We start from the raw sequence: 12546 nt of genomic DNA, 5'->3' as shown, positions 1-12546 counted from the left end.
AAATAATTTGTTGTAAACGTGAACCAGGAACCACGGAGCGCTTATCCTGAAGTCGAGAAATTTTATTAGCGGACTGAGAGCTACTGAATATGGGCTTGCGCGAAAAACGAATTGAAATAATTTATTGTAAACGTGAACCAGGAACCACGGAGCGCTTATCCTGGAAGTCGAGTTTCACCGCGTAGCGAACCCGAACCGCGGGATCCGGGAGGTTGAGAACCCGGTACTCGAAATACGTAGCGGACCCGATGCGCGGGATCGGGAGGTTGAGAACCCTTACTCGAAATTTGCGGAGCGCGACTCTCATCCGTCCGCTCTACTGCGCGGTTGTTTCCAGACTGAGGAATTCGGCTAGCTGATTTTGAATTGGTGACGTCACTTTCTGAACATCCGACATCCGAACTCTGGTTTCGACCTTTAATACTACCTATGATGATGTATGATGTATGATGTATGATGTATGATGTGTGATGATATGATATAATGTATGATGTATGATGTATGATGTACGATGATATGATATGATGTATAATGATTTTAGTTTTCACATTTCATATAAGAAATACGCACTTTATCTCTCCTGCCGATTCCAGACTCAAGCGGCCATGCCCTTCGATGGTCAGCCGTAGACTGAAGATATATCCTTCAGTTAACGGGTCAGCTGATAACGCTGCCGTTCTGCGACAGTTGGACGATGAAAAATTTTGCTCGTATCTTTCAAATGTGTGTTAAAATACACTCGAAGTGTTAAGAAGCTTTGTTCTTTCTCTCCCTATCACCTTTTCAGGTCTTTAAATCACTACGCAGCGTTAAATACCGTCTCATATACGAAGCATCCATTTCATCTCGTTCAAAATTAGCGCATCCGTGATGTATTACAGTTACTCTGAATTTTTTTCCATCCGAATGCTTTTCGAAAAACAATTCTGCTCCTCCACCCAACGCAGATACTTCACTTGCGACCAGCTAAAACAACGTTTCGATTCTATGCCTATGAAAATTCAAGATCGAGAGAGCAAATGAAAAGTTGTTGGAATAATTATGAATACTAATGTTATGGAATACATCGAGCGCGCGTCGAATAGAATCCCATTCCGAAATGAATAATTCTTCTCTTTTCATATCATAGCTAATCTAGTAATATAGGTAAGTAGGATGGTTGGAGGTGTTCGGAAATGGTAGGACATTTCAAAAGTTAAAGTCGACGATGATGCGGTGCATCAATTTTATCGTTACAGATTTTCGTTTCCCATGAGGCGTAGAGTATTCAACAACGATAATGCAGTCCTTAAAATTCATCATTCATCTCTGTCTGGAAAGCTAATTCGCAAGGCGTGGTATTCTAGATATGTCAAAACTAAGCTAGCGGCACGTGTTTGCATTGTTAGAAAAATACCCGTACTCTACATACACTGTTTCTAATCTTTTGCTACATTTGGTTTAATCCCCATGCTTCCACAGCACGAATAGTCGGAAATGTTTTTGATTATCCATAATAAAATAAAAGAAGTAACAAAGCTTAAATTTATTGTTAAAGCACTAATGAATACATCAAACTGCGGTCGAATTCATTTATTATTTGCACATGACCTCTGTATATTTGATAAATTATTCCTAAATACATTGAAACATATGTATTTGTAATTAAATATCATGCAATGGGCTGTGTAAACTATAAACTATAATTTCTATCAAATAGCTGCTTTTATGTCAACAGAGCTTTGAGACTCAGTTAAGTTGGATCTCGATTTTTGCCATCGTATGTAGGACATTGGGTTACAAGAACAAATGCGAATTACGAAGAACTCCGTATTAGAGATAAGGATATTTTAGTTCAAGCATACCTTTACACAGAAATCCGTATGTGAATATACTAAAACCTCTGTGTTTATTGTAAAAATCTAGTTTTAAATATGTGTACATATGTATATACACATGCATAAGTATACATATACATATATACACATAAATGTACATAAATAATTGCCAAGAAATTAGAAACACTCATAACTTGTCGCAAATAGAGTAAAACGTAAGGTTAATAATATACAAATTACACAAGCGCAACGTAAAACGTGGCAAGGGTAATCCTAGTACAGTGATTGTATAAACTGAAGAAGTATACATTTACATATACATGATATAAATTAATAGTCTAGAAAAGAGTATTTAGAGAGCTTATCTAATTCCGATCTTGTCACAATAGTTCATTAACATAATCAATATACGGTTAAAGCTGTATTAGCTACATTCACTATTAGAGATAATATTATTTCTCCATTTTTACAGTTATTTAATTTCTTGTACAACAATTTTTCAAATTTCACCGCAAAATGCCCAACGAGTTCTCGTTGTGCAAACACGAGGCAAATTACCTTACAGATGGCATTACATTGATTTTTGCCTTCTCGCGTCGAGTTATAAATACAGAGAAATCTCAATGAGAGCTCATTTCTATAAGATTTATTATAGTGTTATATTCGTAGCTGTACCTGTTATTCTATATTATATACTGTCCTAAATTTTAAACACACGGCACAACAATGGCTGAAAGCACAATGGCAAGAAGAGAGGAGCAATTTGCATCTTAATCAATCTTTTCTTCTTTATACGTAGCACAGCGATGTCACGTCGGAGGATATGTACCAGTGGATAACTAGGTGGGGCACAGAACTGAAACATAATCATGTTAAAAATCTTCAACATCTCTTAAAGAAAGTAGGTATGTTGCCAGACCTTATATATCAACAATGAATATTCATAGAGGCTATATTCATAAATACTTAAAAAAGTAAGCTAATATTTTACCCGCAATTGCTTATTACTGATAACTTGATGTGATAATATCTCCTTCCCACCCCTCCCCTCCCCTCTCAGGACCCACCTCGCCCTACCTACTTCTGCCCCTACTCCTACTCCTACTACGACGACTACTCCTATTCCTACTGCGACTAGTCCTACTCCTAATCCCACTCCAACTCCTACTGTTCCTACTTCTATTCATATTCCTACTCCGAGTCCTATTCCTACCACTACTCCTACTTCTACTCCTATTTCTACATCTTCCCCTGATCCTACTCCTGATGCTGATTTTACTTCATCAAATATTGTAAAAATGTTAAACTCACCGAGCACGAATCCTCGTCCTCCACCTCGTCCAGCTCGACCACCTCCAACCACCGCCAACCACCCCCGACGACCACTGCTAACCACCTCGGGTTATAACTGGAATAGTAATGAATAATTTCAGTACAAGAACACATCAAAAGTATTATGCAAGGATTAATATAATTAAATAATTAATTAATAATATAATAAATTTTATTAGCGCATTTATATCTACCGAATTTGTGCTTGCGCGGAAAATGAATTTAAATAATTTAATGTAAACAGGATAAGTTTGAAAAATTTTAGATGAAATATAATTACAATTGCCATCAAATATTATAAAAGTGTCTTACTCACCGAGCACAAATCCTCAGCCACCTTGTTCTCCTCGTCTTCCTCGTCCTCCTCCTCGTCCACCTCCGACCACCTCCAACCACCGCCAACCACCTCCAACAACCACCGATAACCACCTCAGCTTACACCTGGAATAGTAATAAATATTTTAAATATCAGAACACATAAAAAATATTGTGTAAGGATTTTTATAATTTTAGTATTGACAAATTTCACCAAGAAGATGATGAGAAAATTATGGAAAATTATAGAAATCTTACTAGCGCACTGATAGCCACTAAATTTGGGCATGAGCGAAAAATGAATTGAAATAATTAATTGTAAATGTGACAAGATTGAAAAATTCTAGATAAAATATAATGACAATTGCCATTTGATGTTATAAAAATGTTTTACTCACCGTGCAGAAATCCTCGTTCTCCTCGTCTTCTTCGTCCACCTCCTCGATCAGCTGCAACCACCTCCGACCGCCGCCAACCACCTCCAACGACCACCTCCAACCACCACGGGTTATACCTTGAATAGTAATAAATATTTTCAGTATAAGAACACACCAAAAATATTGTGTAAGGATTAATGTAATTATTTAACTAATTAATTAACAATAGAACAAATTTGATTGGCGCATTCATAGCTCCTGAATTTGTACTTGCGCGGAGAATGAATTGAAACAATTTATTGTAAACGTGACAAGTTTGAAAAATTTTAGATCAAATATAACTACAATTGCCATTAAATATTACAATAATGTTGAACTCACCGAGCACTAATCTTCGCCCTCCTCGTCCATCTTGTTCTCGTATTCCTCGTCCTTCATCTCGTCCACCTCCGACCACCTCCAACCACCGCCAACCACCTCCAACAACCACTGATAACCACCTCGACTTATGCCTTGAATAGTAATAAATATTTTCAGTATAAGAACACATCAAAAATATTGTGTAAGGAATGATGTAATTAATTAACTAATCAATTATATAATAAATTTTATTAGCGCATTTATAGCTACTGAATATGTGCTTCGCGAAAAATAAATTGAAATAATTTATTGTGTACATGACAAGTTTGAAATATTTTAGATAAAATACAATTACAATTGCCATCAGATATTATAAAAATGTTTTACTCACCGAGCACTGTTCCTCGTCCTCCTTGTCCACCTTGTTCTCCTCGTCTTCCTCGTCCTCCTCCTCGTCCACCTCCGACCACCACCAACGACCACCGACCACCTCGGGTTATACCTTGAATAGTAATAAATATTTTCAGTGTAAAAACACATCAAAATTATTATTTAAGGATTAATGTAAATCATTAACTAATCGACTTTATAATAAATTTGATTATCGCATTGACAGCTCCTGAATTTGGGCTAGCGCGAAAAATGAATCGAACTAATTCATTGTAAACATGAAACAGAAATTACGGAGCGCTTGTCCTGGAAGTCGAGTTTCATCAGGCATCGGACCTGCAGCGCAGGATCCAGGACGTAGAGATTCCGGTACTCAAAATCTGCGGCGCGCGATTCTTATCCGTCCGCTCTACTGCGCGGTTGTTTCCGGACTGAGGAATTCGGCTAGCTGATTTTCGTCTATATAGATCGATGTCGTCAGGAGAAAAAAAATTTCGGGTGACGTCACTTTCAGAACATCCGAACATTCAAACTTCGGTTTCGAACTTCAATACTCTGTATGATGTATGATATGATGTACGATGTATGATGTTTGATGTGATATGATATGATGCATAATGATTTCAGTTCCTATATTCCAGACAAGAAATACGTATTTCATCTTTGCTGCCGATTGCAGACTCAAGCGGTTTGACCCCTCGATCGTCAGGCGTGGACTAAAGGTTTATTCTTCAGTTAACGGGTCAGCTAATAACGCTGCCGTTCTGCGACAGTTGAATGATAAAAATTTTTGCTCGTATCTTTCAAATGTGTGTTAAAATACTCTTGAAGTTTGAGGAAGCTTGGTTTTATTTCTCTTTCATCAAAAAAAAAATCGCCGACATTCACCCTTTTAGGTTTTTAAATCAGAACACGGCGTTAAATACTGTCTCATGTACGGAGCATCCATTTCATCTGGATCAAAATTAGCGCATCCGTGATGTATTACAATTACTTTGAAGTTTTTTCCATACGAACGCTCTTCGAAAAACAATTCTGCATCTCTACTCAACTTAGATAATTCACTCGCAGCAGAAACAGCGTTTCGATTCTATGCCTACGAAAATTCAAGATCGAGAGAGCAAATGAAAAGTTGTTGGAATAATTATGAATATTAATGTTATAGATTACATGGCGGAGCAGGGGGACGAAGAGGACCAAGGTGTTCGGAGGTGGTCGGAGGTGGTTGGTGGTGTTCGAAAATGGTAGGAGGTGGCAGAAGGTGACCGGCGGTGTTTGGTGGTGGTTGGAGGGGGTAGGAAATGTTTGGCGGCGGCTGGAAGTGATCGGCGGTAGTCGACGAGGACGACGACGACGATGATGCCGCGGTGCAGAGAGGAGGAGGCGGATGATGTCGAGGTGGACGAGGTGGACGAGGAGGCCGAAGGTAGTCGGTGGTTGGAGGAGGTGGTTGATGGTGGTTGGAGGTGCTCGGAGGTCGTTGCGGAGGTTGGCCGTGGACGCGGTTACGCGTTTTCTCACGGGCATGATCGAGCTGATCGATATTTCTCAGTTGCAATCGACAAGAAGTCCTACAAAGTGAGTACCACTTTGAACCGACTCAATCTTAAGCCTCCATACCGACACTACTTTGACTGCTACGAATGTCGGTGCGAGCCCGTTAGGTAGAGTCGATAGAGCAGAACCCTCCTCCGCTCCCAGGCCCACCTGGGCCCACTTGCCTACCAAAAACTGATCACAAAAATTTACCCAGGGTGTATCCGCCTTTATATTCTTCAGTCAACGAGTTAGACAAGGAGAGAATGAGGTATTGATTAATTGTATCCTCTATCTTATCGTTTCGCTCCTGAAAAGAAAGAGATAGAGATTCACCCGACCAATCGCTGTCCCTTTACTTAGTCTCTCATTCATACCCGAACGAATTTATTTTTTTCAACCATTTGTTGATCGTTAGTGTTTCATGGTGTGCTTCCGGTGTCAGATAGTCAATAGCGTAGTAGTTATTAATAAAACAAGATCGGTTAGGAATTCAAGTGACATTAGCCCCTCATAGTTGTATTTTAGGACCGATTTGAGTTCTGCTTGTGCGGAATCGTTTGTTAGCGTTATTTAGCGCTTCTCTAACCTTTAATAGTTCCCGATTGACCTGTAAAACTTGAAAAACAGCCCTCTCCCCGAGCCCGCCCAAAAAATAAGTAAATAAAACGACTCTAGTTTGGCAATAGTTCCGGGAGTTTGTTCAATCTATCGGTTCAATCCCAGCACGTCTAACTTACGACAGCTCCTCGTTAAAATGAATCACAGTAAAATTCACTTTTACGTTCGTGAAATGTTTGTTGATTGTTTGCGAGTGTTTGGTAACACAATCCCGTAAAAAATCCATCAACGATCATTACACGATCACCCGTACAGAAAATGAAATTTTAATGCAATTTATGGTTATAGTGAGGAGCATCCATAAGTTAGATCCGCTAGGACTGGAAAACGGTCAAAAGTAGCGTCTAGTTACACATGATTTCATTTTTTGTTTCTACATATTTCTTTTATTTTTATAGATAATCAGGAGACTATCAAGGGTTGGATGAGCGCTATTGAACACGAACGAAAGACCAATAAACGATTTCGCACATGCAGAACTGAATTCGAGTCCAAATTACAATTGTGAAGGGCGACGTCACTAACCGATGTTATTTTATTAATAACGACTTAACTATTGACAATCTAGCGTTGGGAATTCAATATCAAACACCGGAAAACGATAAAAAAAAAAAAAAAACTCAATCAGGTATTAATGAAGGGCTAAGTATATGGAGCTCGCAGATCGGTATGGCCCAAAAAATTGACCTAGCGGAGAAAATATGCACTAGGGTGAGCAGGTCATACCGTACATACATAAGCAAACGTAGACAAGTGTATTTTTATAAAAATACATTTTGTTCTTGTAATTTTAAAATATAACATGAAACTTTCATTATAAGAAATTCGTAAATGTGCACATGACTAGTACATAGTCCAAGTTAGCTGACGCAATTCGACTTACTCGCTTAGATGTTGAATATCGCCACCAGGTGCCGTATTCGAGTGCTAAAGTTCCCGGTATCGTTCTAGATTATCATTTCAACGTGCCCCAATCCCGCGGCAGCCTCACGGTAACCAAATGAGCGAAATAGCTTCTACTCTGTGACGAAATAGTTCATGCCTCATGGACCTCGAAGTTGGTCGTGTGCACCATCAAAACTGCGAGACTGGTTTGCTTTTGTCGAATTAAAGCAACTATAATGTCGTCGGGTAAGTTTGCTTCCGCATTAGATTCTTTTTGATCAGTACCATAAAACACGGGTACCGATTACCCGACTTCTACACCCTCGTTAGCATGCCAACGCTTCAATCTCTCTACCTAACCAAACTGAGCAAAGTCCCTAGAACCACATGCTTGCAATATTGAATTCGTACACCCTTACGTTATGGGTGAATTCTTAATAGTCGTTGTTCTAAAAGATTTTTTCGCAATCCTAGGTAAAAAGACCAAGAAGAGTAAGGGGAAAACCCTAGCCCTGACAGATTTTCTGGCCGACACACCTGGCGGTATACCAACTGCTCCGCTCAAAACCTCAAATTGGGCGGATGATGTCGAAGATGAACATGGTGAGAATATTTCATCACTTTCTTCTTGCCGCTAACTAGTCAGAGTATACATATTCATCTATATTCTAATATTCTTTCATATTGTGTATTCATACTCACTTACATTTTATTATTCTTTCATATTGCGTATCCAAGCGACTTGCTGCTATTGCAACCGAATGATTCTTACCGCAGTATTCTCGCATCTCACATTTGCTTTTATTTTGATTCTGCGTACTTCAATATTTGATGATTCAATCATGTGGTGGTCCACTGGCATATCAAATGTTTCTGAAGCTGTCTCAGTGTTAAACTTCCTTTGCAAGTTGTTGAGAATATTATATTTCAGAAGGGTTTTCATCGAACCGTAGCAAAGAGCCGGTGTATCTTCCGACGGCACCCAGAGCTGCGCGAGGTACAGGAGTCAATGAAGAGAATATCCCTACAAACCCTCCTTACGTAGCATATATATCCAATCTGCCGTATGATATAGATGAAGAAGACCTGGCAGAGTTTTTTGCTGATATGAAGGTATGATCACATTTGTCAAGATAGCTTCTTATTTTGTGTTCAAAGATTTTTGAAACATTTTTTATAAATATATTGTACAGTATTTATATATCGTACAATATTTATCTTATTATATTATATGTATTATATATCTATATAATACCAGTAATTGCATGATGCAATACGTACTTCTCACAGGTGTCTAACATGCGCCTTCCGAAAGATTCTAATAAGATGAGGGGATACGGTTATGTCGAATTTGAGGACCGGCAAAGTTTGATTGATGCACTTTCAATTGCAAACACTGTAAGTAAAAATTTATCAGTATATAGTGGGCTCTAAATCAAGATTCTTCAATTTTCTCTCTATTTGATGGTAATTTTCCTCTGAGCTGGTGGTTATCTTAATGATCACGAATCTTTTACCAAACTGAAAGTAGTCTTGTCCAAGTTACCAGAACTGATTGTAGAACCTATATTAGTAATTACAACCCTTGATTTTGAATTTTGAATACCAAGGTACTGATATGTACAGTTGTGTATACCTGTGTATTATTTTTACAGACTATCAAAACTCGACGTGTTAGAATTGAAGTTTCTAACAGCAGTAGTGATGACAGACGTGGGGGTGGTCGAATGGGGCGAGATAATCGTAGAGATACCTATGATGATCCTGAGCGAACCGCGGGGGATTGGCGAAGTGGGCCGCGAGATGATTCTGCTCCTGGCGAGTCAGATCGTTACCGTAGTCGCGGTGGATTTGATAATAAGGATAGAAGAGACGACCGTGAAGGTGAGTAGATTGAAGTGGTTTTTTTGATTTTAATAATGTAATATATGTTTTGTTAATCGAATTTCAAGTAGTAAGTCCTTACAAATATCCATATAGGATTAGACGCACATCTCATTTATTTTGCTTTTGCTCCTCTCTTTAGCTTTGCTTCAAAAAACTTTGTAACTTTGTGGTTCTGTGTTTCTTTCAAGATTGGTATATCTTTATTGACATGTAAGACCTCAATAAACGTACCGAACAAAAATTTTATTTGCATTTTATTTCTCTTGAATCCGTACGTAAGTTTTACTTGGCTATGAAATTTTGAAAACAGTGCAATTTTCTCATGTATAGGTCAATTGATATCTTTTGAACTTTTCAATTGAATCGCATTTCAATACTTGGTGGCACTGTGCTCAACCTAAAAGGATGAATTATTTTATTCGATTCCAACAATATTGCCCTTATACAACATTTTCGAATATTTCCCTACAAATATAATAAATGTTATTTGTGGCAATGATTTAATCAAGTACTATTCAATAGAATATTGGAACAAACAGTAACACGTAAATGGAAGTGTCAAATTTCTGGCAAATTGTTAGTACTATAGAACAAACATTACAATACTAAGACGTACCTTTCAATATTTTACAGGTTCTGATGACAATAAGCCTGGTGGTTGGCGTGAAGGTGGCGACAGAGGAGGTGATAGAGGTGGGGCATTTAGGGATAGAGGTGGATTCCGCGATGAGGGAGACAGAGAGAGAGATCGTCCACGGTACGGCGGTGACAGGGATAACAGAGACAGGGATGGAGATAGGGACCGTGATCGTGGAAGTAGTTTTGGTCCCCGTCGCACGTACGGAGATTCTGACTGGGGAAGAGACGGATCGTCTCGTCGGGAGGAACCAAGATGTGAGTATGGATCATATGTTAGTTGGGTTACTTTCCTGTAAACAGTCAGTACGATGAAGAAACTAGTTTTTATATTCCCTTTTCACGAAATATCAATCAATTATGCATAATAATGTTTTACAGCGGAATTGAAAACAAGACCGAAGCTACAGTTACAGCCACGCACAAAACCTGTAGAGCCAATTATTGTACAAGACGAACCTGTTGCTGAAGAATCTGTTACCGAAGAGCCAGTTGTGGCACCTCCTGCACCTGTTCCAGCAGTAAACATCTTTGGAGCAGCTAAACCCGTTGATACAGCTGCTAAAGAAAGAGAGATTGAGGAACGCCTTGCGCGTTCTAATGCTGAAGCTAAACCGAAGGAAGAAGGGTATTTTTTTTTCAATTGTTTATCCAATTATAACGGTATGGTTATCATGTCGAAGATCGCGTAACAGCAACGACTTATATCCAGAGGTTAACTTGTATCTAATACCCTTGTATGTAATATACTTGTTTCAGAGAGCAGGATAAGCGCCCTGCCAAGGATGGTGTGTGGGGTCGACGCAATGGTGTAAGTATTAAAGAAAAAGTTGATTTTCAATTGAAAGGGATATGTTCCTTGCACTTGCCATCCTATTTATTCATGTTTCTTCTGTTGTTTTGGATTTGTAGGAAGGGCGTGAAGAGAAGGATAAGGAACGGCAAGGCTGGCGATCTGAACAAGATCGAGGAAGGCAGATCGAACGGTCTGGGCCTCGCAGTCAAGCAGCTTCTGCACGCTCAGGTATATCTTTTTAAATGGATGTCACAAGAGGCACACGGTTTTCTTCATTCTTTGTATGGGTGCCTCTTCACCACCTGCATTTTCACTGTTCGTCTACTCTGCTTGGAGACAGTTTGAAGTGTCTGGTCCAAGCGTAATTAAATGATCTGCACTTTTCTCTTCAAATGCCTCTTAATGATTGTAAAATCTAAACAATTATCCAAAGAGTTAATGTTAATGATCTGGTCATTATTTGTTGACATGCTCTCAAGCCACAAAACTACTTTAATTGATAACAGGGCAAAGAGGAGATTCTAGAGGGCCACTACCTTCTCGAGGTGGACCAGTTCGTGGACCGCCGAAATCTATTGAAACTCGCTCATTTCCCGATAGGTAAATTACATTGTTATTTTTCATTACTCTGCAACCCCATGAATAAATTCTATTAGCCATCATTTAACAGCTATTTATCATGTAGAAGCACTGGTAATCTTGATTGATAGCATCCTTTTTCTGAAAACTGAAAATCTGTTACAGTTGAATAATTTTTAATAATTTTCTTTGCATCCCAAGAGAAACAGTAACACGAATCAATCATTTTCAGAGAGAGGAGAGAAAAGGATAGAGATGAGGACATGAACAGGATGCCCAAAGCTAAAGAGGAGCAAATTCCGGTAAGAATACGTTAGCAGTACGATCGAAAGTTAAAATTGATGAATTGATAAAATTTGTGATGTAATCATTGATTTATACATTGTTTTTCAGAACTTTGCAGCTTCCAATAAGTATTCCATACTCCCTGATGACGTGGATCAAGACATTATCGACGATTAATTTTGACCTCAATAATTTATACTCTTGCAATTGAATTGTGCCACATGTATCATGATTGGTATACATAATGCATATTATTGAATAATTTGTTTTACCTCTCTATTATAATGAAAAAAAATATCTTGCTGATGATTTGAGAGTTTGCCCACACATAATTGTCCATTGCATTCATGTTGCTGGATGAATATTGTTGATTTGTATTTAATCTATTTTATTACTCCATAATAATATAATTACTGCCTTCACAAATATTTACTTAATATGTCGATCTTTGATATTTGATTTAAATAATTTAAGGCAACACTTTAACGTCTCTTATAATGAACGATGATCCTATCGTTCACCAAAGTATGAAATTTAAGCGCAGTTTACAGCATTTAGAAAAATCGGGACATTCATTTTTTTACTTAAGATATTTTACCTGATGTACAGTTGCTTCGAGGATATTGTATAATATGTGACGTGTACATGTAATATAATAATGTCGATGCAAAAAGGACAAACAATTGAAATGATGAATACATAAACTTAAAAAACTTACATTTCGTGTTAT

The 12546-nt window shown here is 38.2% G+C and overlaps 2 protein-coding genes across 4 annotated transcripts; one reads left to right on the top strand and one right to left on the bottom strand.

Moving 5' to 3' along the window:
- Positions 1-1580: 1580 nt before the first annotated feature.
- On the bottom strand, positions 1581-5165 carry LOC124220816 (uncharacterized). The gene is made up of 6 exons (XM_069133100.1): positions 4593-5165; positions 4223-4353; positions 3863-3978; positions 3466-3590; positions 3129-3225; positions 1581-2673 (listed from the first exon to the last, which is right to left on the bottom strand). The coding sequence occupies exons 1-4, from the start codon at positions 4739-4741 to the stop codon at positions 3585-3587; spliced, it is 402 nt and encodes a 133-aa protein (XP_068989201.1). The 5' UTR covers positions 4742-5165; the 3' UTR covers positions 1581-2673; positions 3129-3225; positions 3466-3584.
- Positions 5166-7725: 2560 nt separating this feature from the next.
- On the top strand, positions 7726-12533 carry eIF4B (eukaryotic translation initiation factor 4B). Of its 3 annotated transcripts, none has more exons than XM_046636766.2 (12): positions 7726-7879; positions 8108-8236; positions 8568-8746; positions 8924-9031; positions 9289-9517; positions 10154-10414; positions 10538-10784; positions 10916-10967; positions 11069-11180; positions 11459-11552; positions 11764-11833; positions 11925-12533. In XM_046636766.2, the coding sequence occupies exons 1-12, from the start codon at positions 7870-7872 to the stop codon at positions 11991-11993; spliced, it is 1560 nt and encodes a 519-aa protein (XP_046492722.1). In that variant the 5' UTR covers positions 7726-7869; the 3' UTR covers positions 11994-12533. The 3 variants fall into 3 exon arrangements, with proteins under 3 accessions (XP_046492722.1, XP_046492720.1, XP_046492723.1); XM_046636764.2 differs by having other exon boundaries at positions 8565-8746; XM_046636767.2 differs by having other exon boundaries at positions 8565-8746; positions 11733-11833.
- Positions 12534-12546: the final 13 nt, after the last annotated feature.

This window comes from Neodiprion pinetum, chromosome 1 (assembly GCF_021155775.2).
Source record: "Neodiprion pinetum isolate iyNeoPine1 chromosome 1, iyNeoPine1.2, whole genome shotgun sequence".
Lineage (NCBI taxonomy): Eukaryota > Metazoa > Arthropoda > Insecta > Hymenoptera > Diprionidae > Neodiprion > Neodiprion pinetum.
The sequence above is the reverse complement of the archived record's forward strand: the minus strand, read 5'-3'. Positions and strand labels throughout refer to the sequence as shown.

Coding starts and splice junctions, on each gene's coding strand:
- eIF4B (XM_046636764.2), top strand. Junction 10,785..10,915: donor GCTAAACCGAAGGAAGAAGG/GTATTTTTTTTT, acceptor TACTTGTTTCAG/AGAGCAGGATAAGCGCCCTG. Junction 11,181..11,458: donor AGCAGCTTCTGCACGCTCAG/GTATATCTTTTT, acceptor AATTGATAACAG/GGCAAAGAGGAGATTCTAGA.
- LOC124220816 (XM_069133100.1), bottom strand. CDS start 4,741: ATGTGTTTTTACACTGAAAATATTTATTACTATTCAAGGTATAACCCG. Junction 4,354..4,592: donor AGGACGAGGAACAGTGCTCG/GTGAGTAAAACA, acceptor TTACTATTCAAG/GCATAAGTCGAGGTGGTTAT. Junction 3,979..4,222: donor AGGGCGAAGATTAGTGCTCG/GTGAGTTCAACA, acceptor TTACTATTCAAG/GTATAACCCGTGGTGGTTGG.